The sequence below is a fragment of the Xyrauchen texanus genome, chromosome 5 (genome assembly GCF_025860055.1).
Source record: "Xyrauchen texanus isolate HMW12.3.18 chromosome 5, RBS_HiC_50CHRs, whole genome shotgun sequence".
Lineage (NCBI taxonomy): Eukaryota > Metazoa > Chordata > Actinopteri > Cypriniformes > Catostomidae > Xyrauchen > Xyrauchen texanus.
Window position 1 is genome coordinate 12382820 of NC_068280.1, and position 25608 is coordinate 12408427.

A 25608-nucleotide genomic window follows, 5' to 3' on the forward strand; every position below is an offset into this window, starting at 1 on the left:
TGACCCATTGGTTTAAAATTAATTTTGGTCTCATATAGAACCTTCACCCAGTACTCCACAAGCCTACCCAAATTCCTTCTTGAATATATCAAGGCAACATTTTCCTTGGTGAAAATTTTGATTGCAATTGTACATGTATAAATAAAACATTAAGATTTCTTAACGGACAAATTTACATCAAATAACTTAAGCGATACTTCAATAGTATTACTTTAAATATTTTTTCCATGAACCACAAAAGGAGATGTTAGGCAGAATGACAAGTAGGCATATCTGCTGGCCGGAGACCTCCAAATGGGGTTGGGATCTCCAAAAGAGGGTGGGGTTGCGCCAACTCCAAGAGGGGGCGTCACTTCCACTCAAGGTTAAGGTTATAGGGAAAGCGTTAGGTTTGGGGCTCCCTATATCTTCAGCTATACCCTTCTCCAGAATGGCAGATTCGGTCACTATTAATTTAAATGTTGTATGAATTAAATAAGCAATGAAACTGAATGGTGACTGGAGCTAACATGCCAAACATCACCTATTATGTTCCACTGAAGAAAGTAAGTCATACAATTATGGAACAACAAATGAGGGTAACAAATGAGTAAATTATGACCGAATTTCTTTTTGGGGGGGGTGGTGAACTATCCCCCCCAAAATTATTATACATGACATGGGGTGAACTATCCCCCCAAAATATTAACACATGACATGAACTCATGAACCTGCCAAAAAGGTGGCCCATAAGCCGCATCTGAAGCACATGGAGGACCAGAATACTCAAACTGGAAATATGAAATAAAATATTTAATAGACTTGGTTTCCCCATGTATATTATGGCTGGGTACTGATATGGATTTCCAGATTCAATTCCGATTCACAAGCTCTCGATTCAATTTGATTCATATGGGTATATTTCAGATATAGCATTTAGGCAGATGCTTTTATCCACAAACTATATACTGTTCTTTTTGCTCATGTATTATTTAAATGATCCCCCAGCTAATGCTTTAAATAATACAGGGTACTTTTTTTATAAGTAGCCTACATTATGACAATATTAATTTGCCAATTAAAATATTAGTGTTAGTTTAAAACTAACAAAGTGACAGTCACAGAAGTGTTTAGTTTGAGCGCACATTAATTAGAGCTTCTTTACTGCATCAGTGGTAAAAACCCTGTTTTTAAAGTGTGCAATATGTAAGACAAAGCCTCTAGGATTAAAAAGCTTGAGGCTAAACACAATTCAAACACAACTCACTTCTACACAATATACTTGTATTTAAATGGAGAGTTGTTTAATAATCATAACATAAAAATGTAATTAGTAATTTTAGAAGAACTCATGTAGCCCATATATTAGGCTACAATCTTGTTTGTAATTTGTATCCAGCTGTAGGGAGTGTTAAGGCCCAAACATAATTCATGCAAGTACGAGCATGCAGACACACCTTACTACGCCAGCTCGATTCCACGTGCCGTTGCATAGTGAAATGTTTTGGTGCTCAATTCAAACCCAACGCAACTGCATAACGTACGTGCTGCATTGACGCAAGGGGTGCTAGAGCACATTTTTTGTTTTCAGTCAACAACAGTCTTGCCGAACAAGTTAGATTATACAAACATATTTACGATCCCTCGTTCCATCTTCATTCGAATAAAACAGTGATTGAAAATGCTTGACAAGAAATTGCAGCTTCCCTAAATTCTGATAACGACACTGTAAAAAGAAAATGGAAACAACTACGGGACTGATTTGTCCGAGCCAGGAGGAAATGGAAAAGCGTCCGCAGTGGAGATGCCATAACTAGCTATGGATATCCAGTCATTTTGGTCATGTTAGGATGGCTTTTTTACTTAATAAAACACCAGACCACAGAGTTAATTTGTCATGATTTGGCAGTGTTGTTCAAATGTGACTGATCATAAGAAAGTTTTATTATTGTTATTAAAAGCAAACTTCAATGAATACCCCTAGCATACCTGTCAAAATTACCCCCAGACAGATCAGAAAATAGTCAGAGAAGTCAGACACCATCCAGTACCCCTGCCCTCATCACCCCTCCCTTTGTGCCTCAACCGCAGACTCCTATACAGCCAGAGACCCAACAACAGTACGGTGAGCTAAATCCTCTCGGATGCTCCGCACTTCCACTTATTTGTTGTTATTGTACGCTAGAGCTAGACAAACGTTACTGGTGATGCCGATCATAGGAGGCTCTTGAGGAATATGTGCTGTTAGAGGATGTTAAAACAACTATTTGTGCCACAACCTGCCCTCTCTTCCTCTCCACATCCTTCAACATCACACACTTTGTGGCGCCTAAACAATTTCTATTGCCCCCTTGTGGTGCGAGGTTTGTAACTACCAGAGCAACGCAAGTGCGCACGTAAAGTATGTACAACGGGACCACGCGTTGGCCAAGCGCTCGTGTCTGCGTTCGCGTACTTGCGTAATGTATATTTGGGCCTTTAAAAGTGACTGTCGTCCCCTGGGTTTCCTAGTCTCGTCTCACCAGTTCATTATGCATCCCATGTTGGGAAATACGGCGTTGTTGGCCAGGTGGGGTGGATGTCACCCCTTGATCGATTACTATCATGTTGATTATAGTTGGCACTGCTCCATTTTTCAATATAAGTTTCTTTGCAAATGCTGAATCATAATGCTTCATAATATAATCCTTAGAGAAATGTGCTGAACAAAGGTTAGTCCTCAATCCTAATGGTGGGATCCTTCAGAAGACGATGCAGTTTTTCCATAACCAGAAACACAACCATGTCTGGGGACCTTACTCTGCTTTTTAACCAACAAAAAGATTAAGATACAAACTACAATAGCAATAGGACCTTTTCCAGCGTTAAGGTCTCTAAGCTGCTTGCTCTTTATGAATTCAACACTATGATTACGTATGTTGTGGAGGCCTGGAGTATTCAAATGAGCCCCTTCACTATGGGGCAGATTTCAGAACAAGTAGTGTCTTCAGGGTTGAAACAATAAATGCTCTTTTTGGGCTTGTTAGGAAGTTTTGAGTTCTGAAACTTGCAGTATATTTTTGACTCCTTAAATATAGTTAGTCTAACTCGCCCTCACATGTGATTAGGGCTGGTTGGTAAAACGATATCGATATATATCACGATAAAGAAAATAAACTATAAGCTTTTGAGGAAGTTACGATATTTACTGTGTGCCGCTAAAACACAAGCAGTTCGGCTTTCTCAGTCTGCGTTTCCACAAATTCATATAATTAAAATGCATTACATTCTTGTGGCACAAGATTTCATCATTGATAAGACAATTCAAATAGCGGCTTTAGAATACAATGTATTGTTTACTACCATATTATAGATCGTAATCCAGTCATTGGCACACAGTTCACAGCGATCCATTTCACAAGTGAATTTGTCAATCAGTTGGAGATTTATTATGATTTCTTTAAATTAATGCTTAAAAACTTTTACATCTAGAGCCAAGAGGTATATTAAAACAAACAACATCAAAAAGGAAAATAAATAAACAGTTTAAATAAAAATATCAAATTGTTTACATATTTCAATACACTTTACAGCTTTCTTGTTACTCAAATTGGAATTGTTCTTGGGTATTGCTGAACCTCTGAATTAAAACTAATGGCTTATAACCATCATACTTTCATTTATGAATACTAAACTTTGCCAACAAAAGCAGAAAATTAATCAAATAATATTCCTTATGAAGTCATAGCTAAAAAAAAAACCGAATAAAACATTTTCAAAACAAAGTTGAAAGCTGGGAATAATATGATCTCTAACAATCTTGCAGAAATCAGACCAAAAACAAGTTGAGTAGGGACAAAGCCCAAATAAATGAAAAAATGTTTCTGCCTGCAGACCACAAAATGTACAGAATATATCGACATCACAATTAAATCTCTCTACAAGAAAATAATTAGTGAGGTAGTACTTAATAAATAAAGTTTGAAGGAAATTTCTTTGATTTTAGTTGTGATTTAGATTTATGGGATAATCTCAATCCAGCCACACCCTGCGTCACACATGCTTGTGTCGTGTCTCGGGTGTGTTGCATCTTAAACATAAAATGTTTAGGTCACTGTATCAAGTTAAATATAGTTTAATACAAAATTTTTAAATGCATCTTGAGATCCCTTCGTGTGTTTTGAACGCAAGAACGCCTACTGAAGTGTTTTCTTCACTGTAACAAAGTGTGTGTTGCTCATACAGCTGAAGTATCACTTACTGCCCTCTGGAGTAAACAGGTGGTACTACAAGCTTGCATTTTTCAGGAATCTTCCTAATTATGGTCTGGGGGAAGTGCGATTAAATGCGTTAAAAAATTTTAACGCATTATTTTTGTAAAATTAATCGCACTGAAATAACGTGTTAAATCGACAGCTGTAATATATATACATTTTACATGGAGAACAGGGGACTCAATCACCTCAATCACTGCCAGTATATTTTAATTGCATTATTCAAGTGTTTACTATTAATGTTTGTGTTGTACTACACTTATCAATTTAATAGGTGAAACTTATTATATGGTTGATACAATTTCAATAGAAGACTTGATTATTTTTGCATTATAATGTACAGCCTCAGTTGATAATGCAAGTGAACCGTAATACTGCAATGGTATGTTTATGCAATGCACACAATAACACCGTAAATTAAAAACATATATTGAGGATTAAATAATGATGCCGATAAAATATACTTTATTAAACATCCATCCAGACTGCAGCAATGCTGTCCTGAACTGTGTGACTGACTGACTGACTGAACTGAACTGAACGTAGTTTCTCTAGCTGGAACACGTGCCAGCCGGTCCTTCATTCCTGTTTTAACCAACATGACGTAATGGATAGACGCAATGATGAACTTCATAAGCCTGCAAATTCCTGCCAAATCGGACCTGACAGCTCAAAATTCAAATAATTTTATAGGCTTATTGTAGTGAATCTGGGTAAAGTAAGGACATTGTTTTGAACACTGATTGTTTATGTACTCGATCAGTAATTTTGTTAATTTTTAACCCAAAAATCTTACCTAAAAAAAGTTTTTAAAAAAACTTAGTGATGAAAGTTGTTGAAACACAGTTCAAAAGAACTGATTCTCAGACATTATTGAATTTACCAACTTCAACATTTTGTCTATAGTTTAAATCAGAGATGTGATTAAAACATCTCTCTCTTAATGCTGTCACTCTTAAGTCTTTAGACAAGGAGGGGGTGTGCAACTAGCCTAAACTTTAGACAACTTAATGGTCAATAAAATGTGCTTATCCAATTTTAAATAAAATCATAACAAAAATATCTGAAATTTTTGATATACCACCTAGCCCATAAAATGCTACCTGTAGCATGTTACCAATCTAACTCTAGCATCCGTGCACACACACACACACACACACCTGTCTATGTGCAGCAACAAAATCAGACAGCCTTGAGGCTTTGCAAACATCCAGACATTACCTTTTGTTTGCATACATTTGATAGTGAAAGCTTATGTAATCTCATCTCAGGAACTGGATATGTGTTGGATTGACTAGGAGAAGCTGGTTGGGGATTGGGCTACAGATATCTCTATTAAGAGAGTTGTTCAGAGGCAGTGAGACTGGTCTCAAAGGGAAAATAAAAGAGAGGACAAATGTGAATATAGGCGAACTATTCACTTGATAAAATCTTGAAGAACCAAACATGCTTAAATACACATGCTTGCACATTTAATACTGAAACGAGTGGACCGCTTTTGTAAAAAAAAAAAAAAGTGCCCGTGTTAGTGGCTTTGGCATATATCAAAATGTGCATGACTCGCTTCACGAAGGTCTGCGATGTCACTACCTTGAATAATTGGACATTTGTTTAAGTAGATTAATGGCAGTATTTGAAGAATGTTGTCTATAATTATATGCTATAGATAGTGGCAAATTTTGAATGTGTCTGAATACTTTGATGCCATAACTTTTTGTTGACTCAGAAGCCTAATTTTCTCTTTTCTTCTTTTCAGAGTTTATTTACATTTCATATCTACGCTGTCCAGCACGCACACTGAAAAGGCCCATCATTGGATCAGAGGACTAGTGCATTCTCACGTGTGTCAGTGTGCATGTGATACACTGATAATTCCACAGAGTCAGAGAAGAAAGTGAAGGCATGGCTCAAGGCACTCCCTTGATACACTGGGCCTGATATACTCACACATAAGACGACACTAAAGTATCCCAAGGGAGAAGTTGAACTTCTGTTTTTTCATTGTCTCCGCTTTGCCTTCCTACTCCCCCAAGTCCCACATACTCACCTGAGTATCCTGCTTTTTTTTTATTTTGGAATCGGTCAGCCTACCTGGATCAATTGCCTGGAGTATTGGTGTGTGTGTGTGTGTGTGTGTGTGAGCGAGCTAAGCTCTGGTCTTTTTACCTCCCTTTTTTTTTTTTTTTTTTTTTTTTTTTTGGTTGTCTGCAAGCTCCATCAAGAAAATTGTTTTTGCTGGATCATTCCTCTGACTTTAATCCTCTTGTTGTTGAAAAGAGTGAGAATTTTGTCTAATCAGCCATGCAGGTGTAAGCTTGAAGTCTTGAAAGATACTGGACTGTCTTTTATAGCCAACAATCACCTATGCAACAGCAATGCTTCGAGTCAGGAGAGTGACATTTTTCATTTCCTTACTTGAGGTGCAATGTAGCACATGTTGGTTAAAATGAAGGAAAGACATTTTTACATTTTCTGATAGTGTGGATGGTGGGGGGGCAACTTCAACTGGTAACGGTTGTGACTGCCAACTAATTAATTTGCTATCACTGCTACCTTCCAGACTGAACTACAACAAAACTGACATCAAAATCTACTTCCTCTTGTTCTCACTCCATCATTTTTACATCTTTGGTAGTTTGTTTCTCAACTTTGGCCATTCACAGCTGATGACAACTCCAGCAAGTTAATTAGCAGCTTATGAAATGTTAATCGGACTACATAACCATACTCCAAAACACATAGCGCAGATAATACATTGTTTTAATGTTCTTCAGCAGTTGCAAAAGGATCAAACAAATTAAGTAACATTGCTCTTCTCTACCTCTCACACTGCAACACCAAATCGTTGTCTTCAAGTCCAATTTTTCATCTGATTTAAAAAAAAAAATAATGACTGCGCCACTTTTGACCAGTGTCATTTTCATTTATTAAGCAGCTGTAAAAATGTTAATGTCTTTTTTTTTCTTTCAAAGCCATTGAGCCATAGTCATATACTTTTTTTATGCAGTTATTTTACTTTTTCTAAGCCATTTGAGATCAGGTAGTTCCTTTTTGCTTTCAGATTAATGTTTTTAAAGAACCAACCAAAAAACATATGACTAACTCAAACAATTTGTATCTTATTTTTGCAATGCTTTACCATTTATATACATTTTAAAATATTTTTAAGCCAGAGCCTCCAATCCCATCTTCACATTTTAGATCAAGAATTTATGAAAACACAAATTTTTTTTCAGTTTACTTTGTACATGTGAAAAATATTTTTATTTCTACGTTTCCATATTTTGTGTCTAAGGAGGATAATTTGACTGCTTGAACTATGCTTATTTTGTGGCCTTTTTACATAATGCTGAAAGGGCATCGACTTCTCCCTTAGTTTATACGTTTGTGCTGCCACAAAAACACAATTTACAAACTGATAATTTTTCGGGGCGTGCTGCCATCCTGCTTCCTGGGTGATGCCGAGCGGTAGCATGAGTGGGGGCGTGTCTGGACCCACTTCCCAACCCCAACCCACTGTTCCATCCAGACCCCTCCGGCCTAGTCGCTATGTGCCAGTCTCTGCAGCAACGGCCTTCCTAGTTGGAGCAACCACACTCTTCTTCTGCTTCACGTGAGTACAAATACTTAATTTGATACAGAAACACGTTTACATTTAGGAAAACTGATTGCTGCTGTCTTGGCTAAAATCATTTTTGATGAATGTGTAAATGCGCTTTGGTGAATAAATGTGCATCAAAAGTCATAGTGTTGCACAAAAGAGAACTCCCTTAGGTGTTCCAAATGATTCTACCTTGAACCGATACAGTATGCTTTGGCACCTTTAACTGCAAGATATGCTTTACAACACAGCAGTGTGTTCTCTTGCTGTTAGTATAAATACTGCCATGAAAATAACAATTATAACCTTTTTAACATCTGAACGCTACCTTTATTGCATACCACTTCAAGGGGACACTGCGCATTATGTGCTGACTCGGTCCATTTCACATAATAGGCAATAGTGCTTTCCAGTCTTGACTTAAGTTTGATTTGATCTAAGGTGCTTGACATTCTTGATAATTTTTGTTGATTTGTTTTCCGTGGGGGTTATGAGAGATCCATCTCATGTACAAGACATAAACACAGCTCATTACTGCAATAATATAAAACACTCATGGTTTACAGGGTTGGAGATTTAGTCTAAATTCAGCTAGACTATTACTCATTAGGGGCTGGCTAGTTCGTGACCACATGTTGGTTTGCATTTATTATTGATCCAACTTAAATTTTTTTATTTTATATTGAATAAGCTTTTCTCATAGCACTCATGAATCTGCAACTGATGTCAAGATTTTCACTGATAAATGACTTTTTTTTTTTTTTTTAAGAAACCCAAATTGTATGTATTCGGAAGTCTTGGAATATGGCACATGATTCACATGGACTAATTTTATGATACTTTAAAGTCATGGCAATATCCACTAGCGCTTTACCATTGTGGCCAAAATCATAATTGGTAATTATTTCCTTGGATATTGAAAGATTCATTTAGATGAATACAATTTACATTAAAATACTTATTTTGGGTAGATCAAAAGCTTGCTGTATTTTTTATTTTGGCTGCACATCTAAAAAATGTCTAGAACTGTTTCTGAAAACTGTTTTAACAGTAAATTAAGAGTGCATAAATGGTCAACCTCACATTGGCCTTCTTAGAGGCACTAAAAACAGTTGTTATGAAATGTTTTGATAAATTATACATAGAAGCGAGCAACGGTGATGTCTGTAATGGGTTACAAGGCTCAACTGCTGCAATAATTGACTTCTAAAATGTAAATTTTTCTCAATTAGTTAATTGTGGCAGCTGTAATTGTAATCTTGATTATTTTTTCAATTAAATGCGCAGCCCTACTATCCACTGCCATTGTATTGAAAATATGGTCTGCAATATTAATATCTTTATTTTGTGTTCTGCATAAGAAAAAAGTAATTCAGCCTTGGAACGTTACAAGTGCATGAATTATGAAAGTATGACACAATTAAACATTTTCTGTGAATGTATTTATTTACATTGCCAGTTGGTTCCCTTGATCATCATACTAAATATCTTATGTATGCACAAACTGGTAAGGTCAGTGTGTTTATGCAGAATCAGCATTAATAGTTCAGTCATACCACCACTGAGATAAACGTAATGCCATTCATGATGTTTTCTGTTGATAAAATATTGATATTCTTTCAGCTTCTTGTTGACTTAAAATGCCCTGGATTTCTTTAAATTGTGACCTGTATACAGAGCTGGAACACACCACAATTGTCCATAAGACAAAATAATTTGAGCTTGTAAAATTCAAAAGCTTGTCAAGTAGTTTAATGCAGCCTAATTAACAGCCTGAAAAGAATGTAAGTCTTTAGTGAGCTAAAAAATGTTACAACAAAAAAACAGCCCTTCCATTTGGCATATGAAGGAGAATGTGGTGGCTTGAGTCAGATACTATGTCACGTCTCTTTATTCTTGTCATTTGCCCTCTTTGATCTCTTGCTTCTGACCAACACCTTAAATGCTGAAAAACAATGAAAATAGGCCAACAGCTGCCATGGAATGCCACCTTTCCCTAATGTTTTCTCTTAATTTCTTTGTTCCTCCTTTTTTGTCTTCTCCCTTTATTTTAAACTTTGCCATTTCATGTATCATCTGATCCTTTAAAACGTTTCTCTTGAACCAACACTATAGTTGGAACACAACTCTGAGGTCAATTGCGGTCCCATTAATTTGTACACCTACTTATGGTGCATTCACATAAAACGCGAATACAATTTTCGCTTTGCTCGCGCAAGTTTGACCGCTGGAGGTGTTCACATACAACGCGAAGCTCGCACGAGACAGGAGGAGGGGCTTCTACGACAACTTCTCTTTCCGCCATCAACCATGGCCGATATCACAATGCCTGCTGCACTGTATCTGTTGTGGAATCCCAGATACGTCAGAAAACCAAACGCCGTCATGTTTGGGTGCATGATATTATCCAATTATCCAGATTTCTTCTGCTACTTCGTCAATACGTCAGTGACATCCGGACAATCTCACTGCTGATAGGCTTTTGCGACAACATGTCATGCGGATTTTTCGCTCGAGTTGAAAAATTTCAACTCGCACGAACACGATACATTCGATACAACACAAATTTGTATCTATTCTCGTCTTTGCATTGACTTTGTATGTAATCATGCTGCGTGAAGCAATTGATTTGTGTTGTATGTGAACGCACCATTATTCATGAGATTATCTAATCACCCAATCATGTGGCAGCAGTGCAATGCATAAATTAATGCAGATACAGGTCAGGAGCTTCAGTTATTATTCACATCAACCATGAGATTGTGGAAAAAATTTGATCTCTGTGATTTTGAACTTGGTATAATTGGTGCCAAGTGGGCTGGTTTGAGCATTTCTGTAACTGCAGATCTCTTGGGATTTTCACACACAACAGTCTCTACAGTTTACTCAGAATTGTGCCAAAAACAAAAAATGTCCTGTGATCGGCAGTTCTGCAGACAGACTGGTTCGAGCTGACAACTCTGATAAACAGTGTAATTGTAGTGAGCAGAATAGCATCTCAGAATGCACAACACATCGAACCTTGAAGCGAATGGGATACAACAGCAAAGGACCACATTGGGAACTTGATATGAAACATAGTGTTCCTAATAAAGTGCTCAGTGAGTGTAGTTTTGTTAGTCTGACCGTGCGTTCAGACCAGAGGTGGCGAGAGTGTCAAAATTCGCTCTGGCTGCCCTGCCAACAAGGCTATCGAAAATTCGTGGACGCTCTGGTGTATTTGAAATAGGTGGCAACATTCTTTGAGAGTGCTTGGTTTTGTGAACTATATATAAAGGGGCCACAAAACATCCAGACATGTCGACCTGTATCTTTTTGACAACATATCACAAGTAGCGTATATCCACTTCATCAACTCACCTGGCACACCAACAATTTCAGACACATTTGTCCACGCATCGTTTTTTTATTTTATTTATATCCCTGTAAGCAAACAGGGACAGATCAAATATTACGGGAAAACCCGCCATGGCAATAATCAGTTTCTCCTCCATTTTGTTTTCGGAACTAATGTTTGGTGGGAACCCAAGTTTACACTGTTGTGCTCTCTTGACTTCGCTAGAGCGGAGCACTTGTATATTCCAATAGGTTGCCGCCGAACCGCATTAAAGCTCCTTACCATAATGTTGGCTGCACTTGAACTTTTCTCTGACGCCCACACCGCCCAAGACTTGCCGCACCCCTTATCGCCTCTGGTCTGAACACACCATGACTTTGCATACATCGGCTTCGTATGATTTCAGTCTGACTAAAGTGTTTACATGACATTTTAAAAAGATTAGTTATTGTCTTAGTCCGACTGAAATCAAACTTTTAAAATGCATGTAAATGTGCTGATTGACTTTCGAGTTCAATAATCCAATTTGTATAGGGACAGAAACATATTTCTTAATATAAATATTTTGAAGTACAGTTTCATGGCCGATAAATGTTTATGGATGGTAATTGATCCTTCAATGGCAAGTTTGGCAAAAAGTTCTATAATGTAGCTCAGACATAGTCCAAAATGTTGGCAGTGTTCCCTTGACAACCAGCTGCCTTTCCATAAATTAGACCATTAGCAGACTTAATAAAAACACATATACATGGTGTGATTTAAATCCCGAGTATCTCACCCTGTGTCTCATTCACCTCTCTCTCTTTCAGATGCCCTTGGCTTTCGGAGCAGTTTTCAGTTGCTGTGCCGATATACAATGGCATTATATTTCTGTTTGTGCTGGCCAACTTCTGTATGGCCACCTTTATGGATCCCGGCATCTTCCCTAGAGGTAGTAAAAACATTTTTTGAAGAATGTGTCTTGTGTGCTTGAGTATATGGCTGTAGTGTCTGAAAGAATGTCTAGTACATAACCTCACATGAAGGAAACAAACATTTTATATTCACCTAGTTACTACTGTCTGAGTGAGTTTTATATATTAACTTTGAATATGTGTATTTTTGGTCAGTAAACAGAATAGTTTTTCCCATTCTTAAACTGAACTTGTTGAACTGAACCTTAGCCTATTCAATCTTTAAAGTAAAGCAGGAAGTTCCAATTGTTTTTTTAATCCACTCTAGATGCTGATATGTTAGTGTGTGTGTGTGTGTGTGTGTGTGTGTGTGTGTGTGTGTGTGTGTGTGTGTGTGTGTGTGTGTGTGTGTGTGTGTGTGTGTATTGTAGCTGAGGAGGATGAGGATAAAGAGGATGATTTCCGGGCTCCTCTCTATAAGACGGTGGAGATTCGAGGCATTCAGGTTCGGATGAAGTGGTGCTCCACCTGCCGTTTCTACAGACCCCCACGCTGCTCACACTGCTCCGTGTGCGACAACTGTGTGGAGGTACAAATACACACACACATCTTATTAATTTAGAGTCATTGTTTTCAGCTATATCTAATAGTAATATTAAAAATATGAATGCAAGACATCTCCAATACGAGCAAACGGTCGACATGACATTTCTTTCTCTTTGCCTTTCTTTTAACTGTATTTTTCCCCCTCTAAGGATAAATCTTTATTAATCAGTCTGTCCACTCATGCTCTGACTAATGCTTTGCAGGCTCAATTGATAGATTCTTGTTAATTAATTGGAGAAGTGTTCTTGTTTTGGACAGCCTTATGTTTATGTACTCTCTCTCCCACCATCATGATTCACACCCACACAATCTGCTTTGATGTGCCCTCTCTTCACACAGGATTTTGATCACCACTGTCCATGGGTTAATAACTGTATTGGCCGGAGAAACTACCGTTACTTCTTCCTGTTTCTACTCTCTCTGACGGTTCACATCATGGGCGTGTTCGGGTTCGGCCTACTCTTCATTCTCTACCACACCCAGCAGCTGGACAGAGTCCATTCAGCTGTCACGTATCCTATCACAACCATTTTATTTTTTGTGCTCCAATGTCAGATTAGTCAACATAAAATCTGAATTTTGTAATGTAATTTTTGTGTGTAATATCTGCTCCACTCGATCTTGCTCCAAGATCCAACCAAGTCAAATTGTTTCTCATTTATTTTTTTCTGTTTCATGCAACAAAAAAAAATCACAATACTGAATAAAAAATGGGTTGCTGTTTCATTTTCACTTTACTAGGTACAGTATATTCCCTTTTGTTTGTATGAGACAAAACTTATGTCTTTAGGTGAGAGCTATAGTTGTTAACTTATGAGTGTTGTTGTGTTCTTGACCCTTGTCGTTGCCTTCTTGACCCTTAATCAGTATGGCTGTCATGTGTGTATCTGGGCTTTTCTTCATCCCAGTAGCAGGCCTCACTGGTTTCCATGTCGTCCTGGTGGCAAGAGGCAGGACCACCAATGAGCAGGTTAGTCAAGTATTCTTGTACGTGTGTGTGTGTAGAGGGAAAAGATTGTGACATGTGCAGTCATAATCTTCTGTGCCCGTGTTTGTTTTTGGTGTCCTGTCAGTAATCATGTTGGTGGTGGAAACTAGGATTAAAATCCCTATTAAGCAGTTTTATAATCCTAAAAAATATGACCTTCTCACAGTCCTCCTCCTTTAGATAATAATCTCATTTTAATCCTCTTCCTAAATCAGTCTCCTCCTTCATTTCTGTCTACAGTAGGTCTCTCTTTCTTTTTTCTTTTTTTTTTTGTCTGGACTGAATTTGCTGATCTTTTGGTATCTCTTTGTATCCCGTCGTATTGTCTCACTCTCTCTTTTTTTTCTACTTTTTGCTTAGCTTAGTCTCTGCTCATTTAAAACAACAAAACACCATTTTATCATGTTATTACTCTGTCGTGTTTGTTCAACTTTGTCTCAGCCCATGTAAAACAACAAAACAACTTTTTACCATATCAGTACTCATGTCATGTTATTGATAGAATGATAATGACTTCCAATACAAAGTTTTTAGTTTCTATTTCACTAAAATGTTACTGCAATTGGAGTTTTGTTTAGTGACCATTAAGGAGTTTTTCACACTGACAGCAATCTGACACAAACAGCGATTTGAGGCTGCTCGAGTTACCGCTAATGAAAGTACAGATAGTGATGCTCATGTGACCCACTGCCTGATAGTTATACACTGATCAGCCACAACATTAAAGCCACCTGCCTAATATCGTGTAGGTCCCCCTCGTGCCAACCAAAAAGGACATGTCAACACCCAGACATTAGCAGCAGATCCTTTTAAGTCCTTTAAGTTGCGAGGTGGGACCTCCAAGGATTGGACTTGTTGGTTCAGCACATCCCATAGGTGCTCAGTCAGATTGAGATCTGACGAATTTGGAGGCCAAGTCAACAACTTGATCTCTGTTATGTTCCTCAAACCATTCCTGAACAATTTTTGCAGTGTGGCAGGATGCATTATCCATGCTGAAAGAGGCCACTACCATCAGGGAATACCATTGCCATGAAGGGGTGAATGTGGTCTGCAACGATCTTTAGATAGGTGGCACGTGTCAAAGTAACATCCACATGAGTGCTAGGACCCAAGGTTTCCTTCCCATAGTGCATCCTGCTGCCATCTCTTCCCCAGGTAAACAATGTACATACACCCGTCCATCCACATGATCTAAAAGAAAATGTGATTCATCAGACCTGGCCACCTTCTTCCATTGCTCCATGGTCCAGTTCTGTGCCCATTGTAGGCACTTTCTGCGGTGGACAGGGGTCAGCATGGGCACTCTGACCGGTCTGCTGCTACGCAGCCCCATAGGCAGTATTCTGCGATGCACTATGTTCTGACACTTTTCTATCATGGCCATCATTAAGTTTTTCAGCAATTTGTGCTACAGTAGCTCTTCTGTGGGATTGGAGCAGATGGGCTAGCCTTCGCTCCCCACATGTATCAATGGGCGCCATGACCCTATTGCTGGTTCACTAGTTGTCCTCCCTTGGACCACTTTTGGTAGGTACTAACCATAATACCGGGAACAGCGCACAAAACCTGCCATTTTGGAGATACTCTGACTCACTCATCTAGCCATCACAATTTGGCCCTCGTCAAAGTCACTCAGATCCTTACGCTTGCCCATTTATCCTGCTTCCAACACATGAAATTCAAGATCTAACTGTTCACTTGCTGCCTAATATATCCCACCCCTTGACTGGTGCCATTGTAACGAGATAATAAATGTTATTCACTTCACCTGTCAGTGGTTTTAATGTTGTGGATGATCAGTTTATATTCTTCAGTCGAATAGGAACAGTTACCAGAAACCAGCACTACAACAACATGGTGACCTCCAGCAATTTAATCGCTGTCAGTGTGTGAACACCCCTTTTACCCTTTACAAAACTTGGCCTAAAGGCAAGTCACTGTCCTTACAATGAATATACTGCAAGTCCCCTTGATGAAGGACAAATAGCTGATAAATTAATGGTAATGGCTTGTTGGTCAACTCTCTCTTTGTAGGTGACCGGAAAATTCAGGGGAGGCGTGAACCCCTTCACGAATGGCTGCTTGAGGAACGTCTCGCATGTTCTGTGCAGCTCACAGGCACCCAGGTATGCCTTCACCTCTCTGATTTAAATGTGCCTATTAAGTAAAATGTAAAACTGTTCAGCTTCTAGTAGTGCTGTCAGTTACAATTTTTAATTGGATTAATAAAAAAATTAAAAAAGCCGATTTTGAAAGTGCTGAAATTTGACTCTTGCCTTGACTCTAAATATATTTATTTTCTTGTCAAAATGTATTTATTTCTTTCTTGGGAAAGAAAACAAAACAAAATGTAACAATATAATGCTTTATTAACATTTTCTAAACAAAGCCTTCCACAGTGTAAAGATAGAAATGTATGTAAATGGCACCAATTCAAGTAACGTTAAACTTTTCCCAATGTTGCTGTTTGACTAATTGAAAGAGCTAGTCCTACATAGGTTGCTTATTTATTGCAATCTCTTAAACTCTCATCTCTCACTCTCAGCCGCATTTATGATTCGGATCAGGGCGTCAGCACCAGCATCAAGCATTGCTTTGAACTACATATGAAAAGCATTTGCAGACATAAACGTATCTTTACCATGCTTCTGTGGTTATTACAATGCACCTTACTTAGTGGTGGACTGGGTGGCTCAGCGAGCATTGGCGCTGACTACCACCCCTGGAATCGCGTGTTCGAATCCAGGGTGTGCTGAGTGACTCCAGCCAGGACTCCAAATCAACCACATTGGCTCAGTTGCTAGGGAGGGTAGAGTCACATGGGGTAACCTCCTCGTGGTCGTGATTAGTGGCTCTCAATTTCAAGGGGGCGCATGGTAAGTTGTGCGTGGATCGCGGAAAGTAGCATGACGGTCTCAGAAGCGGAGGCAACTGAGACTTGTCCTCCGCCACCCGGATTGAGGTGAGTAACCACACCACAACAAGGACCTACTAGTAGTGGGAATTGGGCATTACAAATTGGGAAAAAAGGGGATAAAAAAATACATGAAAAAAATGCGCCTTAAATACTTTGTCACAAGTTCCGTCTAGGCTTTTTTTGTACAACAAATAGCGTTAAGAGCTCTTTTCCCCATCACTTTATCACTGACACTGAATCAATGCTGTGAGTGTTTGTGAAGTGTGTGTCCGTGTAAAGATTCCAGGCTGACTCATCACAAAGGTTCCACCCTTCCAACCAGTGTTTGCTGGTTTATGCTGTATTGACTATAAATGCGTTTATCGCGATTAAGAAAAATCAATGCTTTCAACTTTTTAAAATAATTGCATGTTATCGCATTAATATTGACAGCTCAAGTTGTTAGACAATTTTGTATTCTGATCTTTCAGGTATCTGGGTAGAAAGAAGAAGGTTCAGACCGTGTCAGTTCAGCCTCCATTCCTCCGGCCACAGCTCACTGAGGCTCAGCTGGCCGCCAAAGTGCTTGATAATGGAATCCATGGAGACCTACATCGGGTAAGAAATCCAGCTATTTTGCTCTCACTCTTTCTCTCCAACTGTCTGATTTCAGAAGCACAGATTTCAAGGGTTTTCTTTGAATCAGCATTTTTTTTTTTTAAGGAATAGTTTACCCAAAAATAAAAATTCTGCCATTTACACACCCTCATGTCTTTCCAAACCTATATGCCTTAATATTTTTAGTGGAACACTAAAGTTGCATTTTTTCAAGTCTTAACGCAGCTCTTTCCATGCAGTGATGGTACATAGTGACTGTCTGTCACGTTCCAAAAAGGCAAACAATTGCTTGACAGGATTAAATTGTTTTTGTGAATTATTACTTTAAAACCCAATAGCTACTTAAAACGCCGCATGCATCAAGAGTATGCATTAAATCGCCTTTTAAAAAAAAAATTTTTTTTAAAAGAAATACTCAGTGAGCAGTTAAAACTAAGCTATGGCCATGAGCATTACCTCGGCCATTGAGGTCCAAATGCTGCAGTCTGAGCCAAAAATGCCCATTTCAGAGAGTGCACTACTGTATTTTGCAAGCTACCATGTCCAAATCCACTCTCTGGCCACCACACTGGAAAGAGAGCAGCTTTACAGCAGAGCTTACCATGTGATTGAGGACGAGAGAAGACTAGTGTTAATATGGCTGAAAATTAGACCAGCTTTTAAACTATAAAAAATACTTGTTCTATAATGAAAGGCTGTGTTGTGAAACATCATTTAATTTATGTTCTCGAAGAGCTGCGGGAACTACCTATTTGGAATGCTTGGTTAGATTTATTGACATTTTTAATGTGCTTGCAAGGCAACACCGTATTGTTATTCCTCAAGCAATTTGGCTAGGGTTTGTTGCTAACCTTAAGTATTAAACTTCTGTAATTAACTGCTTTACTTCGTAACTGTTTTTTAGATAGTGTTAGTCTTAAGATCCGGTCACACTAGACATGGAACTTCGGACCTTGCAACAAAGTATGACAGGAGACGAGCTTACATCAAATGTAATTATTTTCCTACCTTGCAAGCAGTGATATTAGATTCTGCAATAAAGGCTTCTAAATGTAAGGACTCCGCTTGTAGCTTGCCAAGTTGTAAGGACTGATAGCAAAAGGAAGGAAGGAAGGAAGGAAGGAATGGAGTAACACTATGCTCCATTGTGGAGTAGCAAATGAAGTAGTTGATTAGTGATGTTCATGAGCTTGCCCAGTATTCAACTCTGCAACATTACCTTCAGAGATCCAATTTTGATTCCAGGACATTAAGAATCTCTCTGATAAGATTGCTGAATATTTTGGCATCCAATGTCTTGATAACATTGCCCTAGCACACTGTAGTGCAGAGGATGCTGCAACCAATTACTCATTGAAAGTCTGTGTGCCAAAAGGACTTGAAGTGTGAAGGAAGCCGCAAGGGTGTTCATGTTACAACACCCAGCAACTCATTTATAGGTCTGTGCTAAATCAGTGACTTCAACCTGAAAATGACAGGGGTCAGAGAAGACTTTGTCCTCTGAAAGTCCACCTACATTTCATTGCTCTCACTGACGTTGTCTTGGAGACATCAAACGTGAGATATGTGACGTTGCAGACTGCACTGGTTCTACTTCACATTTCCGTTTTTTTAGATTAGGTAATCTTAAAGGACTAGTTCACCCAGAAATGAACATTTCATCGTTTACTCACCCTTAAGTTTTTTCCAAAATGCAAGACTGACTATCCTCCTTGGAAACCAAATGGAGATGTTAGGAAGAATGTTAGCCTCAGTCACTGATTTCATGACTTCCTACATATCCACTAAAGGGCCATTAAAATAGCAATCATCTCTGTGGTAAAAATTAAAAAATTAAAAAATTATCTGATGTCCTCTTTGCTATTCTGTCTTTAAATTGAGGTATTAATAGAGCTGCAGCTGTATGACTGGATTCAGTTTATTTTGATCCATCAGTACCGTAATTTCCGGACTATAAGCCGCAACTTTTTTCGCGGCTAATATATGGATTTTTCCTGCTTTCAAATTGTATTAAAAAAAAAAAAAAAAAAACATTCTGTGGCGTGCTCAGTTTTTTGGCGGCGTGAAGCTTTCATTAGACCAATGAAATTGCCGAACGGGTTAAGGTCAAACAACTTTTTTTGTTTACTGTTTAGATTAAATCGAGTGCGCTCAAACTTCCCATAATTCTGTTTACGGTAGTCATTTTGTCACCCTCATCATGGCAAAGACATGGAGAAACACATATGATGCTGCTTTCAAGTTGAAGGCGATTGATCTGGCTGTTGGAAAAGGAAATAGAGCTTCTGCACGGGAGCTTGATCTTAATGAGTCGATGATAAGACTTTGGAAACAGCAGCGTGAGGAATTGACTCTAAAAGACAACTAAAGCTGAGGCTATTCAACTCCGACACCGAAGGAGATGACTTCAGTGGTTTCAGTGCACAGGACGAGGAAGATAGTGACCAATGACTTTCTTGGTAGGCTACTGTTTACAGCTAATTTTTTATTTTTTGTTACAAGCCGTGTGTGGCAGCGGGGGGCGTAGTCAAGCGCCCGTCTGGGAGAGAAAAGCTGTAAGGGCGCTTACACCTGCGCTAAATTATGTCTAACGCCGGTGTCACCACACATTTTATCACATGGCTTGTTGAGCACGTTACCGTGGAGACATAGCACGTGTGGAGGCTTCACGTTATTATCCGTGGCATCCACGCACAACTCGGCAAGCACTCCACCGAGAGTGAATCATATTACGGCAACCACGAGGAGGTTACCCCATGTGACTCTACCTTCCCTAGCAACCGGGCCAATTTGGTTACCTGGCTGGAGTCACTCAGCACGCCCTGGATTCGAACTCACGACTCCAGAGGTGGTAGTCAGCGTCTTTAATCGCTGAGCTACCCAGGCCACCCTTTTCTCTCTATCTTTGATCATATCAGTCAATTTAAGATGTGATTGGATTCATGCGTTCCTTCTCATGAATAATGTGGAGAAATGCTCAGAATCGAATGACGTTTAGTAATGCATATACCACATATTTTATAACGTTGCTTTATGTTTAGTTTTTAAACCAGAAGAACTAAAAGGTTTTAAAAAAAATGAAAAAATTACCAACAATTAACAATACACATGTGTTAACTTATCTGTTAACATCTCAAAATTTGTTTTGGAGTTTCATGGCCCTTTAAAGCTGCACATTACCATCAATGTTTAAAATACTTGCTTTAGTGCAGTGGTTAATTGTGCCTCAAAGCTCTTTGAATGGATTCTTACAAATGAGCATGTACACTACGAGCCTAATGTAGTCACGTGTGATTTTGACAAATCTAAACATTTTGGACCCCGTTTATTTTTAGTATCTTGTTTCAAATGGATTGCTTAAAACACATCTTTAATACCAGGTGTAAATGAGGCCATGCACAAGGCAACATGAGGGTGAGTAAAAGATGACAGTTTTCATTTTTAGACAATTTGTTCCTTTAAAGTCAGCATGAAATCAAAATTGACCGAATGTATTTTATTGATGCATTTTACTGGGCTTATTGTTAATGAGTCATACATGCATTTTTGCAATTTTATTTTTAAAAAATTGCATACAAAATGTCATAACTTGCTTTTCCGTTGAAATGACTGACTCTATTCTGCTGACGTATGATTTTAGTCCGTTTTGACCCCACCACTTCAAGAGTAATTTAAACAAACCTGGCATCAAAGCAGCTAATACAGAGATGAAGACTTTTTTTTGGCTGTATCCCTCCCAAGCCCTGTTCCCTACCCCAAACCCTTGGTTTGCCAAAAATGTGTTTGGAGTTTATTCATTGTTTTAATGCAGTTATCTTGGGATGTACAGCATGAATACGTTTTCTTTTTCCCTTTACATTTAGTGATTCAAAACATTGAAATATTATAACCTTTTACTTGCTTGTTTCTCATTAAACTGCATTGGGCTCCAGCCTCTTCGTAAGCAAACACCATGATATAATTTATGCGTTTGTGGGCTAGTTATGAATTAATGTTAGTTAGATCATTGATCAGTTCTGAAGTCAGTGGCAAAGCAGATCAGTATTGAGATTGCTTTTTAGTTTCCCTGATTCTGGCACGAGCAGCACGGTGGCATGGGAGTGTCAACTGCAAACTCGCATTAAGGTCTTCCTCCATTCCAGTATGCAACACCCATTTTTCACAACCCAATTAAAGGGGTCATGACATGGTTTTTTTATTGTATTATTATGTTCCCTTAGGTGCAATTATAGTATTAATATATTTTTTTTTAAGAAAAACTTTTAAAATCTAGTGATTTATGACCTTTTCCCACCCTGTTTCTCATCCTCTGATTCAAACAGTCTGTTTTGGGGGCGTTTTCCATTTAAGACTTCAGTGTTAACGCCCACTGTTATGATTGGCTAACGTCAGTGCCTATGTATCAATTATTGACGCTCCCAGCCAGAACAATATGCAAGTAAACTAAGTAAAAACACTGTGATTATTCATAATGAATGAAATTGCGCTTTAAAAAGTAGTTTAAAGTTTAAAATAGATTACTTACAGTTTGCGTCGTCATTGTTCCCAGAATAGTCGGCACGGACTTATCTTTGAGTCAACAGTTTTCTGGCAAAGCCAGCATCATATTGAGATTTGTTCTCAAAACAGTCATCCTTAAAATGTACAGAACAAACGCTTAAGTTAACACTGCCGTGACTGGGACGTCCGCAAAAAATAAACTGCATCCATTTTTCCCTGACGTCTGGATCTTTCGGCAGCTTATTCAGAGGTTTTGTTTGACCACAGCCAGGAACAGCACATCTGTGTGGCATCGTAATTTTCCTGTGCACAAGTAGTCTCTGTCAGAGCTCGCTGTCCATCGACTGAACACTTGTGAGGCGCACGGCGATACGAAATGAGCGTAGTTGTCTTGCGCTTAAATCGTAGTTATCTTGTGCTGGAGGCGGTCATATTTAAACGCTGTTACGTCACTTCTAACCGACACGTCACTTCTAACCATGAATCCAGAACGAGCTGTATTTTGAGCTTGATTAAATAAATGATTCGTTTAGAATGGGGAGGACGTCTTAAAATATTAAACTTGCAGGACGTTTTAATGATACAAAGACCTCTTATATACCAAAAGATCAAGGCAAATTTGGTTTCTCATGTCATGACCCCTTTAACAACCGATGGATATAATAAAGTCCCCGCCCTACATTTTTAATTTTTCAATAAGCCATTTCCCAATTATGTCACAATATGGAACAATAATAGGTCGTAACTTCCGTTTTATGCCGACTGCATTTACAACCCATTTTACCTTTTTGATGTGACGTATTTCCAGGTAAAATAGGATATACAAATTTTTGGAGCGGGACTTGATTTTATCCAAATCGAGAAAAAAAAGTTGTCTCTATATGACAAGTTGGATTCAAGGGTTTGAAAAGAGGGCTCGGTGATGTCATCTGAAATGGAAAGTACAGGTGAAACTCGAAAAATTAGAATATCGTGCAAAAGTTCATTAATTTCAGTAATTCAACTTAAAAGGTGAAACTAATATATTATATAGACTCATTACAAGCAAAGTAAGATATTTCAAGCCTTTATTTGATATAATTTTGATGATTATGGCTTACAGCTTATGAAAACCCCAAATTCAGAATCTCAGAAAATTAGATTACATGAAATCAATAAAAAAAGGATTTTAAATACAGAAATGTCGGCCCTCTGAAAAGTATAATCATGCATATGTACTCAGTACTTGGTTTGGGCCCCTTTTGCATTAATTACTGCCTCAATGCGGCGTGGCATGGATGCTATCAGCCTGTGGCACTGCTGAGGTGTTGTGGAAGACCAAGATGCTTCAATAGCGGCCTTCAGCTCTTCTGCATTGTTTGGTCTCATGTCTCTCATCTTTCTCTTGGGAATGCCCCATAGATTCTCTATGGGGTTCAGGTCAGGCGAGTTTGCTGGCCAATCAAGCACAGTAATACCATGGTCATTGAACCAGGTTTTGGTACTTTTGGCAGTGTGGGCAGGTGCCAAGTCCTGCTGGAAAATGAAGTCAGCATCTCCATAAAGCTTGTCTGCTGAAGGAAGCATGAAGTGCTCTAAAATGTCCCGGTAGACGGCTGCGTTGACTTAATAAAGCACAGTGGACCAACACCAGCCGATGACATGGCTCCCCAAACCAACACAGACTGTGGAAACTTCACACTGGACTTCAAGCGTCTTGGATTGTGTGCCTCTCCATTCTTCCTCCAGACTCTGGGAACTTGGTTTCCAAATGAGATGCAGAATTTGCTCTCATCAGAAAAGAGGACTTTGGACCACTGAGCAACAGACCAGTTCTTTTTTTCTTTAGCCCAGGTAAGACGTTTGACATTTGAAGCCCATGTCCAGGACCCGTCTGTGTGTGGTGGCTCTTGATGCAGTAACTCCAGCCTCAGTCCACTCCTTGTGAAGCTCCCCACACATTTGAATGGCCTTTTCCTGACAATCCTCTCCAGGCTACGGTCATCCCTGCTGCTTGTGCACCTTTTTCTTCCACACTTTTCCCTTCCACTTAACTTTCTATTAATGTGCTTTGATACAGCACTTTGAGAACATCCAACTTCTTTTGCAATTACCTTTTGAGGCTTTCCCTCCTTGTGGAGGGTGTCACTGATGGTTTTCTGCACAACTGTCAGGTCAGCAGTCTTCCCCATGATTGTGAATTCAACTGAACCAGACTGAGAGACCATTTAAAGGCTCAGGAACCCTTTGCAGGTGTTTAGCTGATTAGAGTGTGACACTTTGAGCCTACAATACTGAACCTTTTCACAATATTCTAATTTTCTGAGATTCTGAATTTGGGGTTTTCATAAGCTGTAAGCCATAATCATCAAAATTATATCAAATAAAGGCTTGAAATATCTTACTTTGCTTGTAATGAGTCTATATAATATATTAGTTTCACCTTTTAATTTGAATTACTGAAATTAATGAACTTTTGCACGATATTCTAATTTTTCGAGTTTCACCTGTAATTTCAAAGGCGGTGCAAGTTATTACATTTGGATAAAGGATTAGAAAAGTCATGTTTTCCTTTTAAATAACATACATCAATGAATTGTGTATTAAGAAAGTAAATGGAGTCCATTTTGATTTCATGTTGTCCTTTTTTGAATAATTTAGAAGGAAAGTACTGGCGAGGAAGCTCTGAATGCGCATGCAGTGTGGCACATTTTCCTATCGGACCCTGTGGTCTCTCTGAACTTTGATGCTTTGCATCTTATGAGCTCTCATAAATCGCTCCAGCCATTCTGCTATCTGTCTGTTCCATCTGAGTCAGAGCTCTGCATCCACATTTAGTGTCGTCAGCTGTTTTGTCTGCTTCTTTACTTAATTAACCACCCATGTTCTTCTATCTTGTGATCTTTCAGTCTAAAAGCAGTTTGGAGATGATGGAGAGCCAGTCTGCTGATGCGGAGCCTCCGCCTCCCCCTAAACCAGAGCTCAGATACCCGGGACTGTCACAAGGACATTCTGGACACTCTGAGGGTATGAGCAAATCACAGTGAAATACTTTAATAGCTTTGATTTTGGGAATGTTAATTAAGCAAGATGAAGTATAATTAACTTGTTAGAATACTCTTATGGCAACTTATTTCACTTAATACATTCCCAACATGCTCTTAAAGCTCAGAAGTCATTTAGAATACATTCCAAATCTGATCTTTCAATTGTCTTTGTTTGCAGAGAGTAGTCTGTTAAATAAAGCTCCACCCACCCCCACCATGTTCAAGTACAGGCCTACATACAGCAGCCCGGGCAAGAACCATACTGCTCTTACACACGCCTATGCCAACCAGGTAACTCTTATGTGTGTTCGTGTACAGAATATTATCACAGTGAAAACCACTCAAAAAGGGTGTGTTTGTTTAGTCAGAATCTATGTTGGTGGTATCCTTTACATTTGATATGCAACATCATTTGCATTCTTTTGCATGTCTGTAATTATGATTTCTTTTGTACCTCATATTTTTAACCCTTTTTTCTCTAATTGTTTTTACTCAATCCATTAAATTGTTTTTCCCATCCAATTTGGTTGACACAGTGGCTTTCGGTTGAACAGTATCAGTAAGTTGACATTGTACACCTCTTTTTTTCTTTCTTTTTTTTTTTTTTGTGTGTGTTTAATTATGTCAGTAGCCCTTTCCTTGCTTTTAATGTCTGTGGTTTCATATTTTTTTCAGTAAATGCATTATACATTTACACTGTAAATGTAGCAGAAGTGTTTCCATTTGAGTGTTATTGCATTATGATTCCCTACTATATACTTTAACATATTCTACTAAAAATATAGTACAGTAGCAGGATTTCATACCCTTTAGGATTTTAAAGTTTTGGAAGATGTTTTCTTTGACTTCTCAAAGTAATTTAAACATTTGGCATAGGAAAATGCAGTTAATTATTAACCAAAAGAATA

At 38.6% G+C, this 25608-nt stretch overlaps 1 protein-coding gene across 2 annotated transcripts in view; it reads left to right on the forward strand.

The window, feature by feature from the left end:
• LOC127643787 (palmitoyltransferase ZDHHC5-A) overlaps window positions 1-25608 on the forward strand; it is a 45140-nt gene that overhangs the window by 11750 nt on the left and 7782 nt on the right. For both annotated transcript variants that reach the window (XR_007970574.1, XM_052126675.1), the window contains exons 2-10: window positions 5989-7845; window positions 11980-12101; window positions 12495-12652; window positions 13009-13181; window positions 13537-13639; window positions 15695-15786; window positions 17048-17174; window positions 24563-24680; window positions 24879-24991. Coding sequence is in view for 1 of the 2 variants with exons in the window: in XM_052126675.1 (XP_051982635.1) it covers window positions 7691-7845; window positions 11980-12101; window positions 12495-12652; window positions 13009-13181; window positions 13537-13639; window positions 15695-15786; window positions 17048-17174; window positions 24563-24680; window positions 24879-24991 (1161 nt within the window). In the remaining variant the exon portion in view is untranslated. The remainder of the gene's footprint in view (window positions 1-5988; window positions 7846-11979; window positions 12102-12494; window positions 12653-13008; window positions 13182-13536; window positions 13640-15694; window positions 15787-17047; window positions 17175-24562; window positions 24681-24878; window positions 24992-25608) is intronic.